Genomic DNA, 20,001 nt, shown 5'->3' with positions numbered 1-20,001 from the left:
ACTTGTAAGATATAGGTAATTGTATCTGGAATTTCTTTTGGATTACACTGTAATATTATGGATATAAACTTATATTAAAAGCTTGTTTACACTGTGTAAAATTTACAGTTTTGTCTATCTACAGTTCCTTCACAATACTTTGTAATATTGTCAGGTATCTACAGTTAATTGTCACACACTGTGTATAATAAGGTAAAGTATCTGTCATATCTATGGAAGGTCACATGAACTGTGTACTGTTTACACTAACAGTTAACAAATGTTTGAACATGGTAAAGAATTGTAATATACCATTGTTATAGTAACAAATGTGTACAGAAGACTGGACAGGTAAAAGTATCTGTCACTATTTTTTTAGATTGCAGCATCTGTCAACAGTTAAAGTCACATGAACTGGACAGGTAAAAGTATCTTCACTATCTACAGTTCCCTGTCACACACTGTGGCAGGGAACTGGACAGGTAAAGTAATCTGTCACTATCTATGAGTAAAGTCCTGTCACTCACTGCTGTACAGACTGGACAGGTAAAAGTATCTGTCACTATCTACAGTTCCTGTCACACACCACTGTGTACAGACTGGACAGGTAAAGTATACTGTCCACTATCTACAGTTCACACATTGTCACAACATGTGGTCAGGATCTGACAAGTAACAAGTATCTGTCACTTTCTACAGTTCCTGTCACACTACTGTGTACAGACTGCGACAGGTAAAGTACATTGGGTCACTATATAAGTTCCTGTCACACACTGGCATGTTACAGACTGGACAGGTAAAGTATCTGTCTCTATCTCAGTTCCTGTCAACACACTGTGTACAGACTGGACAGTAAAAGTATCTGTCACTATTTCAGTTCCTGTCACACACTGTGTACAGACTGGACAGGTAAAGTATCTGTCACTATCTGTACAGTTCCTGTCACACACTGTGTACTGAAGACTGGACAGGTAAAGTATCTGTCACTATCTACAGTTCCTGTCACACACTGTGTACAGACTGGACAAGTAAAGTATCTGTCACTATCTACAGTTCCTGTCACACACTGTGTACAGACTGGACAGATAAAGTATCTGTCACTATCTACAGTTCCTGTCACACACTGTGTACAGACTGGACAGGTAAAGTAACTATCTACAGTTCCTGTCAGCACTCTGTACAGACTGGACAAGGTAAAGTATCTGTCACTATCTACAGTTCCTGTTGTGTACCAGGACAGGTGTCACATCTACAGTTCCTGTCACCACACTGTGTACAGACTGGACAGGTAAAGTATCTGTCACTATCTACAGTTCCTGTCACACACTGTGTACAGACTGGACAGGTAAAGTCTGTCTATCTACAGTTCCTGTCACACAACTGTGTACAGACTGGACAGGTAAAGTATCTGTCACTATCTACAGTTCCTGTCACACACTGTGTACAGACTGGACAGGTAAAGTAAAGTATCTGTCACTATCTACAGTTCCTGTCACACACTGTCACACAGTACAGACTGGACAGGTAAAGTATCTGTCACTATCTACAGTTCCTGTCACACACTGTGTACAGACTGGACAGGTAAAGTATCTGTCACTATCTACAGTTCCTGTCACACACTGTGTACAGACTGGACAGGTAAAGTATCTGTCACTATCTACAGTTCCTGTCACACACTGTGTACAGACTGGACAGGTAAAGTATCTGTCCACTATCTACAGTTCCTGTCACACACTGTACAGACTGGACAGGTAAAGTATCTGTCACTATCTACAGTTCCTGTCACACACTGTGTACAGACTGGACAGGTAAAGTATCTGTCACTATCTACAGTTCCTGTCACACACTGTGTACAGACTGGACAGGTAAAGTATCTGTCACTATCTACAGTTCCTGTCACACACTGTGTACAGACTGGACAGGTAAAGTATCTGTCACTATCTACAGTTCCTGTCACACACTGTGTACAGACTGGACAGGTAAAGTATCTGTCACTATCTACAGTTCCTGTCACACACTGTGTACAGACTGGACAGGTAAAGTATCTGTCACTATCTACAGTTCCTGTCACACACTGTGTACAGACTGGACAGGTAAAGTATCTGTCACTATCTACAGTTCCTGTCACACACTGTGTACAGACTGGACAGGTAAAGTATCTGTCACTATCTACAGTTCCTGTCACACACTGTGTACAGACTGGACAGGTAAAGTATCTGTCACTATCTACAGTTCCTGTCACACACTGTGTACAGACTGGACAGGTAAAGTATCTGTCACTATCTACAGTTCCTGTCACACACTGTGTACAGACTGGACAGGTAAAGTATCTGTCACTATCTACAGTTCCTGTCACACACTGTGTACAGACTGGACAGGTAAAGTATCTGTCACTATCTACAGTTCCTGTCACACACTGTGTACAGACTGGACAGGTAAAGTATCTGTCACTATCTACAGTTCCTGTCACACACTGTGTACAGACTGGACAGGTAAAGTATCTGTCACTATCTACAGTTCCTGTCACACACTGTGTACAGACTGGACAGGTAAAGTATCTGTCACTATCTACAGTTCCTGTCACACACTGTGTACAGACTGGACAGGTAAAGTATCTGTCACTATCTACAGTTCCTGTCACACACTGTGTACAGACTGGACAGGTAAAGTATCTGTCACTATCTACAGTTCCTGTCACACACTGTGTACAGACTGGACAGGTAAAGTATCTGTCACTATCTACAGTTCCTGTCACACACTGTGTACAGACTGGACAGGTAAAGTATCTGTCACTATCTACAGTTCCTGTCACACACTGTGTACAGACTGGACAGGTAAAGTATCTGTCACTATCTACGGTTCCTGTCACACACTGTGTACAGACTGGACAGGTAAAGTAGCTGTCACTATCTACAGTTCCTGTCACACACTGTGTACAGACTGGACAGGTTAAAGTATCTGTCACTATCTACAGTTCCTGTCACACACTGTGTACAGACTGGACAGGTAAAGTATCTGTCACTATCTACAGTTCCTGTCACACACTGTGTACAGACTGGACAGGTAAAGTATCTGTCACTATCTACAGTTCCTGTCACACACTGTGTACAGACTGGACAGGTAAAGTATCTGTCACTATCTACAGTTCCTGTCACACACTGTGTACAGACTGGACAGGTAAAGTATCTGTCACTATCTACAGTTCCTGTCACACACTGTGTACAGACTGGACAGGTAAAGTATCTGTCACTATCTACAGTTCCTGTCACACACTGTGTACAGACTGGACAGGTAAAGTATCTGTCACTATCTACAGTTCCTGTCACACACTGTGTACAGACTGGACAGGTAAAGTATCTGTCACTATCTACAGTTCCTGTCACACACTGTGTACAGACTGGACAGGTAAAGTATCTGTCACTATCTACAGTTCCTGTCACACACTGTGTACAGACTGGACAGGTAAAGTATCTGTCACTATCTACAGTTCCTGTCACACACTGTGTACAGACTGGACAGGTAAAGTATCTGTCACTATCTACAGTTCCTGTCACACACTGTGTACAGACTGGACAGGTAAAGTATCTGTCACTATCTACAGTTCCTGTCACACACTGTGTACAGACTGGACAGGTAAAGTAGCTGTCACTATCTACAGTTCCTGTCACACACTGTGTACAGACTGGGACAGGTAAAGTATCTGTCACTATCTACAGTTCCTGTCACACACTGTGTACAGACTGGACAGGTAAAGTATCTGTCACTATCTACAGTTCCTGTCACACACTGTGTACAGACTGGACAGGTAAAGTATCTGTCACTATCTACAGTTCCTGTCACACACTGTGTACAGACTGGACAGGTAAAGTATCTGTCACTATCTACAGTTCCTGTCACACACTGTACAGACTGGACAGGTAAAGTATCTGTCACTATCTACAGTTCCTGTCACACACTGTGTACAGACTGGACAGGTAAAGTATCTGTCACTATCTACAGTTCCTGTCACACACTGTGTACAGACTGGACAGGTAAAGTATCTGTCACTATCTACAGTTCCTGTCACACACTGTGTACAGACTGGACAGGTAAAGTATCTGTCACTATCTACAGTTCCTGTCACACACTGTACAGACTGGACAGGTAAAGTATCTGTCACTATCTACAGTTCCTGTCACACACTGTGTACAGACTGGACAGGTAAAGTATCTGTCACTATCTACAGTTCCTGTCACACACTGTGTACAGACTGGACAGGTAAAGTATCTGTCACTATCTACAGTTCCTGTCACACACTGTGTACAGACTGGACAGGTAAAGTATCTGTCACTATCTACAGTTCCTGTCACACACTGTGTACAGACTGGACAGGTAAAGTATCTGTCACTATCTACAGTTCCTGTCACACACTGTGTACAGACTGGACAGGTAAAGTATCTGTCACTATCTACAGTTCCTGTCACACACTGTGTACAGACTGGACAGGTAAAGTATCTGTCACTATCTACAGTTCCTGTCACACACTGTGTACAGACTGGACAGGTAAAGTATCTGTCACTATCTACAGTTCCTGTCACACACTGTGTACAGACTGGACAGGTAAAGTATCTGTCACTATCTACAGTTCCTGTCACACACTGTGTACAGACTGGACAGGTAAAGTATCTGTCACTATCTACAGTTCCTGTCACACACTGTGTACAGACTGGACAGGTAAAGTATCTGTCACTATCTACAGTTCCTGTCACACACTGTGTACAGACTGGACAGGTAAAGTATCTGTCACTATCTACAGTTCCTGTCACACACTGTGTACAGACTGGACAGGTAAAGTATCTGTCACTATCTACAGTTCCTGTCACACACTGTGTACAGACTGGACAGGTAAAGTATCTGTCACTATCTACAGTTCCTGTCACACACTGTGTACAGACTGGACAGGTAAAGTATCTGTCACTATCTACAGTTCCTGTCACACACTGTGTACAGACTGGACAGGTAAAGTATCTGTCACTATCTACAGTTCCTGTCACACACTGTGTACAGACTGGACAGGTAAAGTATCTGTCACTATCTACAGTTCCTGTCACACACTGTGTACAGACTGGACAGGTAAAGTATCTGTCACTATCTACAGTTCCTGTCACACACTGTGTACAGACTGGACAGGTAAAGTATCTGTCACTATCTACAGTTCCTGTCACACACTGTGTACAGACTGGACAGGTAAAGTATCTGTCACTATCTACAGTTCCTGTCACACACTGTTACGACTGACAAAGTCTGACACAGAGATGACAGTAAAGTATCTGTCACTATCTACAGTTCCTGTCACACACTGTGTACAGACTGGACAGGTAAAGTATCTGTCACTATCTACAGTTCCTGTCACACACTGTGTACAGACTGGACAGGTAAAGTATCTGTCACTATCTACAGTTCCTGTCACACACTGTGTACAGACTGGACAGGTAAAGTATCTGTCACTATCTACAGTTCCTGTCACACACTGTGTACAGACTGGACAGGTAAAGTATCTGTCACTATCTACAGTTCCTGTCACACACTGTGTACAGACTGGACAGGTAAAGTATCTGTCACTATCTACAGTTCCTGTCACACACTGTGTACAGACTGGACAGGTAAAGTATCTGTCACTATCTACAGTTCCTGTCACACACTGTACAGACTGGACAGGTAAAGTATCTGTCACTATCTACAGTTCCTGTCACACACTGTGTACAGACTGGACAGGTAAAGTATCTGTCACTATCTACAGTTCCTGTCACACACTGTGTACAGACTGGACAGGTAAAGTATCTGTCACTATCTACAGTTCCTGTCACACACTGTGTACAGACTGGACAGGTAAAGTATCTGTCACTATCTACAGTTCCTGTCACACACTGTGTACAGACTGGACAGGTAAAGTATCTGTCACTATCTACAGTTCCTGTCACACACTGTGTACAGACTGGACAGGTAAAGTATCTGTCACTATCTACAGTTCCTGTCACACACTGTGTACAGACTGGACAGGTAAAGTATCTGTCACTATCTACAGTTCCTGTCACACACTGTGTACAGACTGGACAGGTAAAGTATCTGTCACTATCTACAGTTCCTGTCACACACTGTGTACAGACTGGACAGGTAAAGTATCTGTCACTATCTACAGTTCCTGTCACACACTGTGTACAGACTGGACAGGTAAAGTGTCTGTCACTATCTACAGTTCCTGTCACACACTGTGTACAGACTGGACAGGTAAAGTATCTGTCACTATCTACAGTTCCTGTCACACACTGTGTACAGACTGGACAGGTAAAGTATCTGTCACTATCTACAGTTCCTGTCACACACTGTACAGACTGGACAGGTAAAGTATCTGTCACTATCTACAGTTCCTGTCACACACTGTGTACAGACTGGACAGGTAAAGTATCTGTCACTATCTACAGTTCCTGTCACACACTGTGTACAGACTGGACAGGTAAAGTATCTCTGTCACTATCTACAGTTCCTGTCACACACTGTACAGACTGGACAGGTAAAGTATCTGTCACTATCTACAGTTCCTGTCACACACTGTGTACAGACTGGACAGGTAAAGTATCTGTCACTATCTACAGTTCCTGTCACACACTGTGTACAGACTGGACAGGTAAAGTATCTGTCACTATCTACAGTTCCTGTCACACACTGTACAGACTGGACAGGTAAAGTATCTGCACTATCTACAGTTCCTGTCACACACTGTACAGACTGGACAGGTAAAGTTCTGTCACTATCTACAGTTCCTGTCACACACTGTACAGACTGGACAGGTAAAGTATCTGTCACTATCTACAGTTCCTGTCACACACTGTACAGACTGGACAGGTAAAGTTCGTCACTATCTAGTTCTGTCATTACACTGTCACACACTGTACAGACTGGACAGGTAAAGTTCCTCACTATCTACAGTTCCTGTCACACACTGTACAGACTGGACAGTTCTGTCACTATCACAGTTCTGTCACACACTGTACAGACTGGACAGGTAAAGTTATCCATCACTATCTACAGTTCCTGTCACACACTGTACAGACTGGACAGGTAAAGTGTCCGTCACTATCTACAGTTCCTGTCACACACTGTGTACAGACTGGACAGGTAAAGTATCTGTCACTATCTACAGTTCCTGTCACACACTGTGTACAGACTGGACAGGTAAAGTATCTGTCACTATCTACAGTTCCTGTCACACACTGTGTACAGACTGGACAGGTAAAGTATCTGTCACTATCTACAGTTCCTGTCACACACTGTGTACAGACTGGACAGGTAAAGTGTCCGTCACTATCTACAGTTCCTGTCACACACTGTGTACAGACTGGACAGGTAAAGTGTCCGTCACTATCTACAGTTCCTGTCACACACTGTGTACAGGAAACATCTCTAGTATCAAATCAAGATGCAGGTCACCTGAGACAAAGTGGCCCTGGCTGGGGTTTATGGTTTCCTCTGAGGAGGGGTCTAGGTTATAGATGAAAAAAAAAAAGTTGTTCATTTCTTATATGAATCAAACTAAAAAAAATAATGAAAATACTATTTGAACTTCTCAACTTTTATCATAGCAATTTAGCTAAAACTTGTTTGAAATGATTCTGACTTAATCCCAATTTCATGGTTTTTTTTTTTTTGGTTCAGAATCCAAGTTGGCTTCCACATCCACTATCTTGTAAACACATTTTAAATAGAAACCATTTTTAAAAACTGTTTTCCTGTTAAACTTCTTCTAAGGTTTTTAGATGACTGTTTAGGCTCTTGGACCTCGTGTTTTTTTTATTTTCTGCAGTTTTCTGTTATAAATAAATATCAAAATATGATTTTTAGATCAACTCCACCACCATCTGATCGAGATGTACCAATGGTGCCTCCTGCCAGTGCTGCTTCTTTTGACCGCCGTAGACAAGGTCAGTTACCTCCCTGTAATTACAATTTACCTCCCTATAAATATAAGTTACCTTCCTGTAATTACAAGTTACCTCCCTGTAACTATAAGTTACCTCTCTGTAATTATAAGTTACCTCTCTGTAATTGTAAGTTACCTCCCTGTAATTGTAAGTTACCTCCCTGTAATTATAATTTACCTCCCTGTGATTACAAGTACTCCCTATAAATATAAGGTACCTCCATGTAATTGTAAGTTACCTCCTTGTAATTACAAGTAACCTCTCTATAAATATAAGTTACCTCCCTGTAGTTATAAGTTACCTCCCTGTAATTGTAAGTTACCTCCCTGTTATTATAAGTTACCTCCCTGTAAATATAAGTTACCCCCCTGTAATTACAAGTTACCTCCCTGTAAATATAAGTTACCTCCCTGTAAGTATAAATTACCTCCCTGTAATTATAAGTTACCTCCTTGTAAATATAAGTTACCTCCCTGTAAGTATAAATTACCTCCTTGTAATTATAAGTTACCTCCTTGTAAATATAAGTTACCTCCCTGTAAGTATAAATTACCTCCCTGTAATTATAAGTTACCTCCCTGTAATTATAAGTTACCTCCCTGTAAGTATAAATTACCTCCTTGTAATTATAAGTTACCAAACTTTGTTACCAGGACAGAAAGCTTAAAAATATGGTAGAAACATAAGAATCATTGTTACATATTACACATTCTTTGTGCTGGTATCAAAAAGTGAAAACCTTTTTCCAGGGGATGTGTCACCTGACCCTCGGGTGTTTGCCACAGAGATAAGTACTGCTAGGACAATTCCAGATGCTATCGATGAAATTCAGGCAGAAGAACTACACAACAAACTTAACCTACAAAACAGTACCAGTAATGCCAAATCTGATGGTCCACAGACCAAAAATATTGGTTCAGATCTTGAAGTTATCCACGAACCTAATCCGATCTTGTCCAGACCACAGACAGCAGTTAGTGGTCAACATGCGACCACTGACCACAGTCCACGTCCACACACTGCTGGCCAGCTACAGTCGCGGCCACATACGGCCAGTAAGTCTGTACGTTTTGCTGAGGACACCACCGACAAAACCACCGACAAAACCACGAAGAGGAAGGAAAGAGAAACATGTAAACCATCAGATTCTGGTTTTGTGAACAAGAGGGATGACGACCCTGATTATAAAGATGGAGCTAGTGACAAAGGACAGATGTCAGGTCAAGGTGAAATCCGATTAATATCAGCTGGCACCGCTGCTTCTGCAGAAAGTGATAAAAATACATCAAAGAGTAACACTCAAGGGAAGCAACAGAGTTTGAAAAGTGTGTCAAGTGAAACCCATCAACATGTAGAAAAGGTGACAGCTAAACAAGCAGTGTGTTTAAGATATGATAATAAAGATGGCGAGAAACCGTCAACACTTCAGGTCACGTCTGTGGGCCATGGAGGGAAGGTCCACACTATCATTTGTCCAGAAAGTCCCACTAACAGAAGTAGGTCGCCAAGTCCTCAAAGGAGAGGTCAAAGGTCACCTAGTCCACAGTACAGAGGTCAAGGGTTAACCAATCAGAAACAGCAATCTAAACACAATAAGAGTAACAGACTTGTGAGGCCTTCATCTGCCAACATGTGTACACGGCCACACAGGTCACACAGGTCGGGAAATACGAGGGTTTGTTTTGAGGATGATAAACCTGAGCATGAGTCTATCTTCATTGAGAAGGAGGAAGGTGACCAAGTTTACATCGGAATCCGTGAGGACCGCCCTCTTACCTTTGAGGACATTGAGGCGGAGTTGAGGGCCCTACAGGAGGATATACAGGAAAGGCGTGTAACAGAGGAAGGCTGGGACGTTCTACAAGATGAGGGTAGTGAGGATGGTAGTGATGTGAGCACGGTAGTCGAGGATCATCTAGGGGATAGCATGCTCGGCCAATCAGAGCAGGATCAGCCTGCTGAGGATGAGGTCCAACAGGAATGTTGGGGAGACTACTCCAGTTTGTTAGATATTTACAGGAGGAAGTGTATGGATGTTAGTGAGAACTGTGGTGAAATCAGTAATAAACTTACCACACCTCGTAGGTCAAAGGTCAAACAACGCTGTCGAAGCAAGGAGTCAGTGGCCAGTTTAAAACGCAAAGATAGCTGTCAGTCTGTGTATACTTCAGATAGTGGGAAGGGCTCTGAAGGGGTCACTGTGGAGGAGAGTATGGTCACTTTATCTCACGCTGCGTCCAATCTCACGCTGGACAGTGGTCTGAGTCTTGGTGACAGTGATGACCCGTCAAACCTTCGCACAGCTACGCAGGTAAAAGATGTTTGTGCGGAGGGACAAGTGTTGTCAGGTGAACCGACATGTGTGACACGTACAGTGCCACCATTGGAACTTCACACGGCACCAAAGGCGGAGCCACAAGTTCAGCCACTGGAGACAGAGCTGGCGGTGCAGGATGTTGATGAAGACCAGACCATTGTGGACACCAAGAAACTACTGGAGATTGTCTGTGAAGAACTGGTTACACATCAGAACAAACTGGTTCGTATTTCATCATTTCAGCAGTTTGTCTTAAAAAGGCTTTACAATGTCTGAAAAAAGTTTATAGCAAAATAAACTTCTTTATATACAAAATATAAATGTCAAAGAAAATCAGATTCAATGGGTTATCATTGGTATTAGTATTTATTGACTGAAGGGGAAGCTTGATTTTTCCACTACATGGATGGAAATAAGTCGAAATATTAAAACAGCATTTTGTTCAATGACAGAAGGAAGATGCAGATATGCCGCTCATTCCTAAAGTGTAAGTATGGTGTGTTACTATGGTTTGGAGGAATGAATATTTCAATGGATTTTATTGTAATAATAATGGTTTTATTGTAATTATAATGATTTATTGTATCAATAATGGTTTTTATTGTAATAATAATGGTTTTATTGTAATTATAATGATTTATTGTAATTATAATGATTTTTATTGTAATTATAATGATTTATTGTAATTATAATGATTTATTGTAATTATAATGGTTTTATTGTAATTATGATAAAACAATAGCACCTTGTTGTTACAACTATTTGATTATACCGAATCGCTCTCAAATAATTTAATAATTAACCAAGAGTAGATAACTCTGGATTACACTTAAATGTGATTAAGGTACCACTGGGAGATATTGAGCAGTCTGTGAATATTTTAAGTAAGATTATTTCGAAATAGCTTAATTTTTAATAAATGGAAATTGGGTTGTAAAGATTAAAAACACATGAAGAGAAAACTAGTTCATTCTTACAATTCTTTAAACATTTAACAGTGAGCCAGCACAAAAGGAAGAACTGAAGATTGTAGCGGAGATAAAAACCTTAAACAAACAGAAGTGAGTGGCGTGTTGTTGTTGGTTTCATCAAAAATTATTGAGCACAACTGTCCTTATATAGTTATTATTATACAGTTTAGAGGGCAGTTCATGTGGTTAAGTGAAGTTATTAGCCCATCAACATCAGATGGTGTCTGTCTGTACTTTCCATCTGTCCGTTAACAATTTTTGTTACTGCAATTTCTCAGAAAGTATTGAAGGGATCAGCCTCAAATTTCATATGTAGGTTCCCCTAGGGCCCTAATTGTGCATATTGCATAAAGGGGAGCAAGTTAAAAAAAATTTAATGGTTCAAATGGTTAAAATTAGTTGAGCTTGATGTCACCTAATCCTGACTTCTTTCTCCTTCACGTTTGTCTGACATGAATCTAATGTAATAATTTCAGTATAAAAATGAATAAATGAATAACTTTGAATATCAGTGAGAAATTATAATTTGAAAAAAATGTGTGAATGTGTTTGTGATTGTTTGAAATTTTTTGGAGAAAAAAAAAGAATAAAAAAAAAGATCAGTTATCAAATTTTGTTTGTTTTTAATTTGATGTATGTTGTTGTTTCTATAGGAAGAAGAAGCCTCCCCGTACTGGTCCTATCGCCCCTTTTGCACCAGTCTGTTTTGAGATCAATGCGAGACCACCAAAAGGCTTACTGTATTACTTTGCCTATGGCACAGAGATGAGCCTGTCACGGTGAGATTCTATATATCTGTAATTATACAAAAACGACAAGTACCCTATCTGTAGGTCAAAACGATAAACATGTCATATATCTACTGCTCAAATATTAAGTATAGGTCATATCAACTACTCAGTAGAAAAAAAATTATTGGTCATGTTCTTAATTACTTTTCATTTAATTGTTTTACAAGTTTATTAATCAATTTCACAAATTGGATCATTATTTTCACACACAAAAATACAATATAAGGTTATACAGTATTATGTTGTCAGTATTCTGAAGTTTAATGTTGCATGATCTTTTTAATTATGTATAATTGTTTTCTTTTAATTATCCTGTTGCCCTTTGCCCTTGACCTTTTACTTTGGTCCTTTGAATCTTGACATTATCCTTTTGTCCTTTGAATCTTGACCTAATCTTTTCCTTTGACCTTGACTTTAATCATGTTGTCCTATGAACTTTGACCTCTGTGTTACAGACTGACTACATACATCAAGAGGGAACCACAACGTTACTGGGGTCTGCTGTTTGGATTTCAACTCGTGTTTAACAAGAAAGGTAAGTGAGCTCAAATGGAGGAACCTGGACAAACTATAGACACCAAACAAGTTGTCTGTCTGTGTGTATCAGCATTGTATTGATATTGATAGGTGTTTGGATGTAGAATAATTATTGCTTAAAAACTCTCCTTAAAATTTGTCTTAACCATTGGAGCCATACTTACATGTATGCAATAGAATCTCTTTAGACATTTCCAGCTTCAATGTTTTCCTAATGGTTTCATTGATTATAGAATCTTCTCATGTTAATTTATATAGATTTGGGAAACGTGATAAAACCAATGTCAATAGTGTTTATTTAATGAGTCCATGTTGTTTAAAGAAAACATTTTTTCTTAATTATTTTTCAACGTTTTCAATCCATTCTTTAACCAAATTTGAATTTTAACTGAATTCAAAGTCTGTCTGACTTATGTCAAAAATAACAAAAAGGTAAATCAGGAGCTAAATTTAAAACACAATTTAATTATATATAGAAATATAATAATATACAGAAATAGTTTACAATATCTAAAGTAATTGATGGCGGTACAAGAATAATACAGAAATTTAAATTGTTATTTGATTGATAGTATTCACAAATCTACACAGGAATATGAATGTCCATGGTTAGTTTCTAAAGTGCCAAGTAAAAACTGAAAATAGTATTAAAATAAACAAACACACAGAACTTACAGTATTAGATCATTCTGGATTTTCACTTATAGTCAACAACTTAATGTATGTTTATAAATGGTAATAGTCTAGAATGTCTATAGCTAAATCTACAGAATTGACTATATGACCATATGAGTTATCTCCCTTATTTATTAACTAAATGTACATAGTGTTATACATAACATTGACTTTGTTAATTTGACTTATAAAAAAGTATGACATTGACTTTGGAAATGATATGACCTTGACTTTGGTACTGATATGACCTTGACTTTGGTACTGATATGACGACCTTGACCCAGTATTTGTTCCCATTACAGGTGCTGATATAGAGGCTGGAGGGTTTGCCAACATTGAGTTTAACCCCTATTCCTCTGTGGAGGGATGTGTCTACCCAATCACACAACAGGAGCTGCTGCTATTGGACAAATATGTAGGATATCCTCAGGTAAATTGATGTTTATTGAATTTCAGCCTATAGAGTTATCTCCCCTACTTCATTATATGCATGCTAAGATAAATTGTCCAATACATCACTATATCTATATTGGTCACTCCTTTAGCCATGGAAGTAATAATCATTCAAATTTAGAATGATTTTGCAAATTATTGTGAAAACCAAGACAGTTTTTATGGAAATTATGATGAACAATTTAGGGGTAACCTCAACACATACTGCTTACTAAATATTAAAAAAAAAAGTTTAAGGCAAATGTCGTTCATAAAATGACTTTTAGTAAATTTTAATGAAATAAAATATTGTTTTTTGAATTTCAAAAAAAAAAAAACAACAACAATTCAGCACCACTAGGGTTAAGATATTCTGGCTTTAAGTTCAACAGGTTAACAATGATATATAGGTGTGGTAGTATTAAGCTTTGTCCTCTCATTTGTAGCATTACGAGCACCTGGTGACCCCTCTTTGGCTAATGAACTCAAACGATGACCCTAACAAGTTTGGCGTGGCTCAGTATTGTGTACCTGCGCTCACCTTTATAGCTCAGGACAGGTGGATAGAAACAGGTAAGAAATCTCACAAATCTGTTCACACATCCACACACTTACAATTGATATCACGCACATCTGTTCACACAATCCACACACTTACACTTGATATCACACACATCTACACACTTACAATTGATATCACTCACATCCACACACTTACAATTGATATCACTCACATCCACACACTTACACTTGATATCACACACATCCACACACTTACAATTGATATCACTCACATCCACACACTTACACTTGATATCACTCACATCCACACACTTACAATTGATATCACACACATCCACACACTTACAATTGATATCACACACATCCACACTCTAACACTTGATATCACTCACATCCACACACTTACAATTGATATCACTCACATCCACACACTTACAATTGATATCACACACATCCACACACTTACAATTGATATTACATACATCCACACACTTACAATCACATCCACACACTTACAATTGATATCACTCACATCTACACACTTACAATTGATATCACTCACGTCCACACACTTACAATTGATATCACACACATCCACACACTTAAAATTGATATCACTCACATCCACATTCTTACACTTGATATCACACACATCCACACACTTACAATTGATATCACTCACATCCACACACTTACAATTGATATCACTCACATCCACATACTTACACTTGATAGCACTCACATCCACACACTTACAATTGATATCACTCACATCCACACACTTACAATTGATATCACTCACATCCACACACTTACAATTGATATCACACACATCCATATACTTACACTTGATATCACTCACATCCACACACTTACAATTGATATCACTCACATCCACACACTTACACTTGATATCACTCACATCCACACACTTACAATTGATATCACACACATCCACACACTTACAATTGATATCACTCACATCCACACACTTACACTTGATATTACACACATCCACACTCTAACACTTGATATCACTCACATCCACACACTTACAATTGATATCACTCACATCCACACACTTACAATTGATATCACACACATCCACACACTTACAATTGATATTACATACATCCACACACTTACAATCACATCCACACACTAACAATTGATATCACTCACATCTACACACTTACAATTGATATCACTCACGTCCACACACTTACAATTGATATCACACACATCCACACACTTAAAATTGATATCACTCACATCCACATTCTTACACTTGATATCACACACATCCACACACTTACAATTGATATCACTCACATCCACACACTTACAATTGATATCACTCACATCCACATACTTACACTTGATATCACTCACATCCACACACTTACAATTGATATCACTCACATCCACACACTTACAATTGATATCACTCACATCCACACACTTACAATTGATATCACTCACATCCACACACTTACAATTGATATCACACACATCCACACACTTACACTTGATATCACTCACATCCACACACTTACAATTGATATCACTCACATCCACACACTTACAATTGATATCACACACATCCACATACTTACAATTGATATCACTCACATCCACACACTTACAATTGATATCACTCATCCACACACTTACAATTGATATCACTCACATCCACATACTTACAATTGATATCACACACATCCACACACTTACAATTGATATCACTCACATCCACACACTTACAATCACATCCACACACTTACAATTGATATCACTCACATCCACACACTTACAATCACATCCACACACTTACAATCACATCCACACACTTACAATTGAATATCACACACATCCACATACTTACAATTGATATCACTCACATCCACACACTTACAATTGATATCACTCACATCCACACACTTACAAATGATATCACACACATCCACACACTTACAATTGATATCACTCACATCCACACACTTACAATCACATCCACACACTTACCATCACATCCACACACTTACAATTGATATCACTCACATCCACATACTTACAAATGATATCACACACATCCACACACTTACAATTGATATCACTCACATCCACACACTTACAATCACATCCACACACTTACAATTGATATCACTCACATCCACACACTTACAATTGATATCACTCACATCCACACACTTACAATTGATATCACTCACATCCACACACTTACAATTGATATCACTCACATCCACACACTTACACTTGATATCACTCACATCCACACACTTACAATTGATATCACTCACATCCACACACTTACAATTGATATCACTCACATCCACACTCTTACGATTGATATCACACACATCCACACACTTACAATTGATATCACTCACATCCACATACTTTCACTTGATATCACACACATCTGTTTATGCACACATCACACACTTACATGTACACTTGATTACATGTACCATTGCACATCAACTGTACATGAATTTAGCCATAAGAGATTACCTGCATGAAATGCTGACTTCATTTCTGTGTTACCCATGTTTTTCGATGAATTTTGGTGTTTTGTCATATTCCACTTTTATATAAAAGCAGGGTCATTCATATATTGTAGACTTTTCCTAGTTTTCTCGAAAAAATTATCAATTTTTGATTTCGATTTCACACCAAGCATCAGATAGTATAAATTCTGTATTTCCAGAAGAGAGACTGGACTACAGTGGTTCCCTTTCCCAGTGTGTAAAGAGCTCCGACATGGTCACCCCCGGTTACCATGACCACCTGGTCAATTTGGGGGCGTCCAACAGTGGCAGGGAGCAGACTGCTGCAGCTTAGGTCAAAGTTCAGAGGCCAATCTTGGATGTTTCACAGGTCATTTGGTGCATTGCTAGTTATATAGTGGATTTACCATTATGGCAATCAATGAAGTAAAAGAAAAAGAAGAAGAAAAAACACTTTCCACTGAAAAACTATTTTCAACCTAAAAATATGTAATAAGAAATGAAGATAGTACTTTTTAGTGCTGGTAGTTGACATACACTTTTCAGTGTCGGTAGTTGACATACACTTTTCAGTGTCGGTAGTTGACATACACTTTTCAGTGTCGGTAGTTGACATACAGTGCCTTGTGCCTTGTAACTAGAGGAAGTGTTAGATTTCAGACAAGTCTGTTATAATATATCATCACTGTATCTCAGGTGCCTGTGCCTAAAAACTCGGTCAGGATGCCTTAGTTAAAATTTAATTGAATCAGATATCTATCTAATTTCTACTCAAGACTATTTGCTCAACATAATATTTAATATATTTCTAGACTTCAGTATTAGTTCTCTCTGATAATGAGGTACATTTCTGTACTTTTTGTAACCATTGTATGTACTAAATTGTAACTATATCACATATATACAGTATTAAGTGTATGTACTTTGTAACTATATCACATATATACATAATTAAGTGTGTGTACTTCGTAACTATACATTTGATTATATATTCAGTGTATGTAACTATACCATGTCAAAAGCATCAATGATTCAAACTTTACCATGTCAAAATCATCAAATGATTCACAGTAGAACAACGTGTACTGTGTGTAATATATATATATGTTTGCAAATAAACTTTTGTTAGGTGAGTTTGTGTAGTCTCGATTTAGGGTTATCTCCCTTTGAAACATGTTAGTGATGATATCCAGGTAGCTATGAAGGGTTATCTCCCTTAGTGTAGCTATCCTGGTAGCTATGAAGGGTTATCTCCCTTAGTGTAGCTATCCTGGTAGCTATGAAGGGTTATCTCCCTTAGTGTAGCTATCCTGGTAGCTAGGAAGGGTTATCTCTCTTAGTGTAGCTATCCTGGTAGCTAGGAAGGGTTATCTCCCTTAGTGTAGCTATCCTGGTAGCTATGAAGGATTATCTCCCCTGTAATGTCTATTGTATATGCTGTATTTATCATATAACCTGCTCGATATGAGTTATTTTACCTATGTTATATTTTTTCATATGTCACTATAGGGTGATACAGTTGTATGACCTAGAATGTATGCTTTTCAATATTGATCGACTGCTTGGCAGGAAACCCATTTTTTTTTTGATGACGTGATGTGATGTCGTGATATGATGTCGTGATGTGATGTCATGATGTGATGCAAGGATTCATCGGGCACTGGATTATTGTTAGCACATTTTAATTTGTGAATGTAGCTATTTAGTAAGTTTTGGTGTTTTTTGGCGAAAAGCATCAGATTTCTTTTAACTCGATCATATCAAAGTTTTAATTTTTGCAAACTTAAATAAACGCTTCGTAGACACGTTTCACGAAAACTCATTTCAGATCCCATCTGTATTTACTACTAAATAAAATTAAGATGCAACACTACTATCAATGTGCAATGAAGGGAAATAACTCTGACAGATTAGAATCAGTTTTCAATTCTAAGGCTTATATATATACATATGTACATAGAGCAAGAAATAAGTAGGTGTCCATGTAGAGTTGAATATATAAAAAATGGAACTCAACAACCTTCATCTAGAAATGAGGAAAGTACTAGAGGAAGGTCGTTGAGTTTTATTATTTATAAAGCATATATAGATGCTCAAATACATATATATGATATTAGTCTTAATGTTAAGTTTTAAGCTGAAGCTATTTTCATTTACTGTTTTCATTTTTCTAAGTGGTGTATTTATTAATTTTCATGTTAAAAGTTCAGTATGGACTTAAGGAATGTGTGTGGTTTCAGATTTCAGGCTTAAACAAATGGATTATATGGTTTTATAAATAACAAGGTATCCGTAATGTATGATATATTGTGGAGGGAATGTAGTATATGACAAACTGAACAAACTTTCGTTTTCCCTTCAGAACCAAAACAAATGTATGTTTGTTTTCTTATTTACCTATATATATTACGCATATGTTGATATTGTTTCTTGTAGAATCTATTTATATTATATTGACTCAGCTTCATTGTACATCATTTTTTATTTGTTTTCTAAAAAAATTACCAATTTGTTGTGAACCATATTCAAATACTTTTGTGAAACTTCTGAAAAGTTGTAAGCCTACATATACTGGGGAGTGAAATGTAACAGCTCTAGTATCGGTACAGGTAAACGCTTTGTGCCAAGTTGGTGAAGTTTACAGGTTTTTAGTGACGTTTTAGACCCTGTCTATGGTGGTCAGGGTTTAGTGATGTTTTAAACCCTGTCAGTAGCGTTACCTCGTTACAATACCACTTTGTTACCATATGGTGTCAATTTCATGTACGTTCCCGCCAGTAACCGTGCTGTCTTGACCGTCAACAATATTTGTATTAATGAATTATTTATGAACCAAATCAATTAATTAGGTTAATTGTTTCACAGAAAACAAATACGAAAAAAGAGCATGTCAAAAGATACAGGAGAAAATGAGTGTTGTGCGAGCCAACAAATTATACAGAGGCCTTGGCGGACTACATAAAACCTCACCTGGTACTGTTTTTACTCCTTATAATTCTGAGTTTGATGTGCCGTATAGTTATATACATAATGTAGATTTAGAGTTCCTGTGATAATTATCCGTCCAGCCAAATTCCACTGTCGTTATTAGTAGAAATATTTTTTTACATTTATTTATTTTAAGAAAGTTTCATATACAGATGTAATCAATTTATTTACTTACAATGTGTTTTTTTTTTTAATAAAATTTTTTTGTTTCCTCTGTCGAATGTTTTCTAGCTTTTTATACATTTATATTGATTATATCTAGTATGCTACTTTTGACCACAAACACATTAATTGCATTGC

At 38.2% G+C, this 20,001-nt stretch overlaps 1 protein-coding gene across 1 annotated transcript in view; it reads left to right on the top strand.

The window, feature by feature from the left end:
• The window catches only part of LOC138322342 (uncharacterized), a 50,282-nt gene extending 30,373 nt beyond the window's left edge, over nucleotides 1–19,909 (top strand). The window contains exons 8-17 of the mRNA XM_069266380.1: nucleotides 1,215–1,324; nucleotides 7,722–7,937; nucleotides 8,687–10,476; nucleotides 10,707–10,741; nucleotides 11,253–11,315; nucleotides 11,879–12,004; nucleotides 12,472–12,551; nucleotides 13,531–13,658; nucleotides 14,107–14,233; nucleotides 16,914–19,909. Coding sequence (XP_069122481.1) covers nucleotides 1,215–1,324; nucleotides 7,722–7,937; nucleotides 8,687–10,476; nucleotides 10,707–10,741; nucleotides 11,253–11,315; nucleotides 11,879–12,004; nucleotides 12,472–12,551; nucleotides 13,531–13,658; nucleotides 14,107–14,233; nucleotides 16,914–17,047 — 2,809 coding nt within the window. The 3' untranslated portion in view covers nucleotides 17,048–19,909. The remainder of the gene's footprint in view (nucleotides 1–1,214; nucleotides 1,325–7,721; nucleotides 7,938–8,686; nucleotides 10,477–10,706; nucleotides 10,742–11,252; nucleotides 11,316–11,878; nucleotides 12,005–12,471; nucleotides 12,552–13,530; nucleotides 13,659–14,106; nucleotides 14,234–16,913) is intronic.
• Nucleotides 19,910–20,001: the final 92 nt, after the last annotated feature.

This window comes from Argopecten irradians, chromosome 4 (genome assembly GCF_041381155.1).
Source record: "Argopecten irradians isolate NY chromosome 4, Ai_NY, whole genome shotgun sequence".
NCBI lineage: Eukaryota > Metazoa > Mollusca > Bivalvia > Pectinida > Pectinidae > Argopecten > Argopecten irradians.
This window is presented reverse-complemented; position numbering and strand designations above follow the sequence as displayed.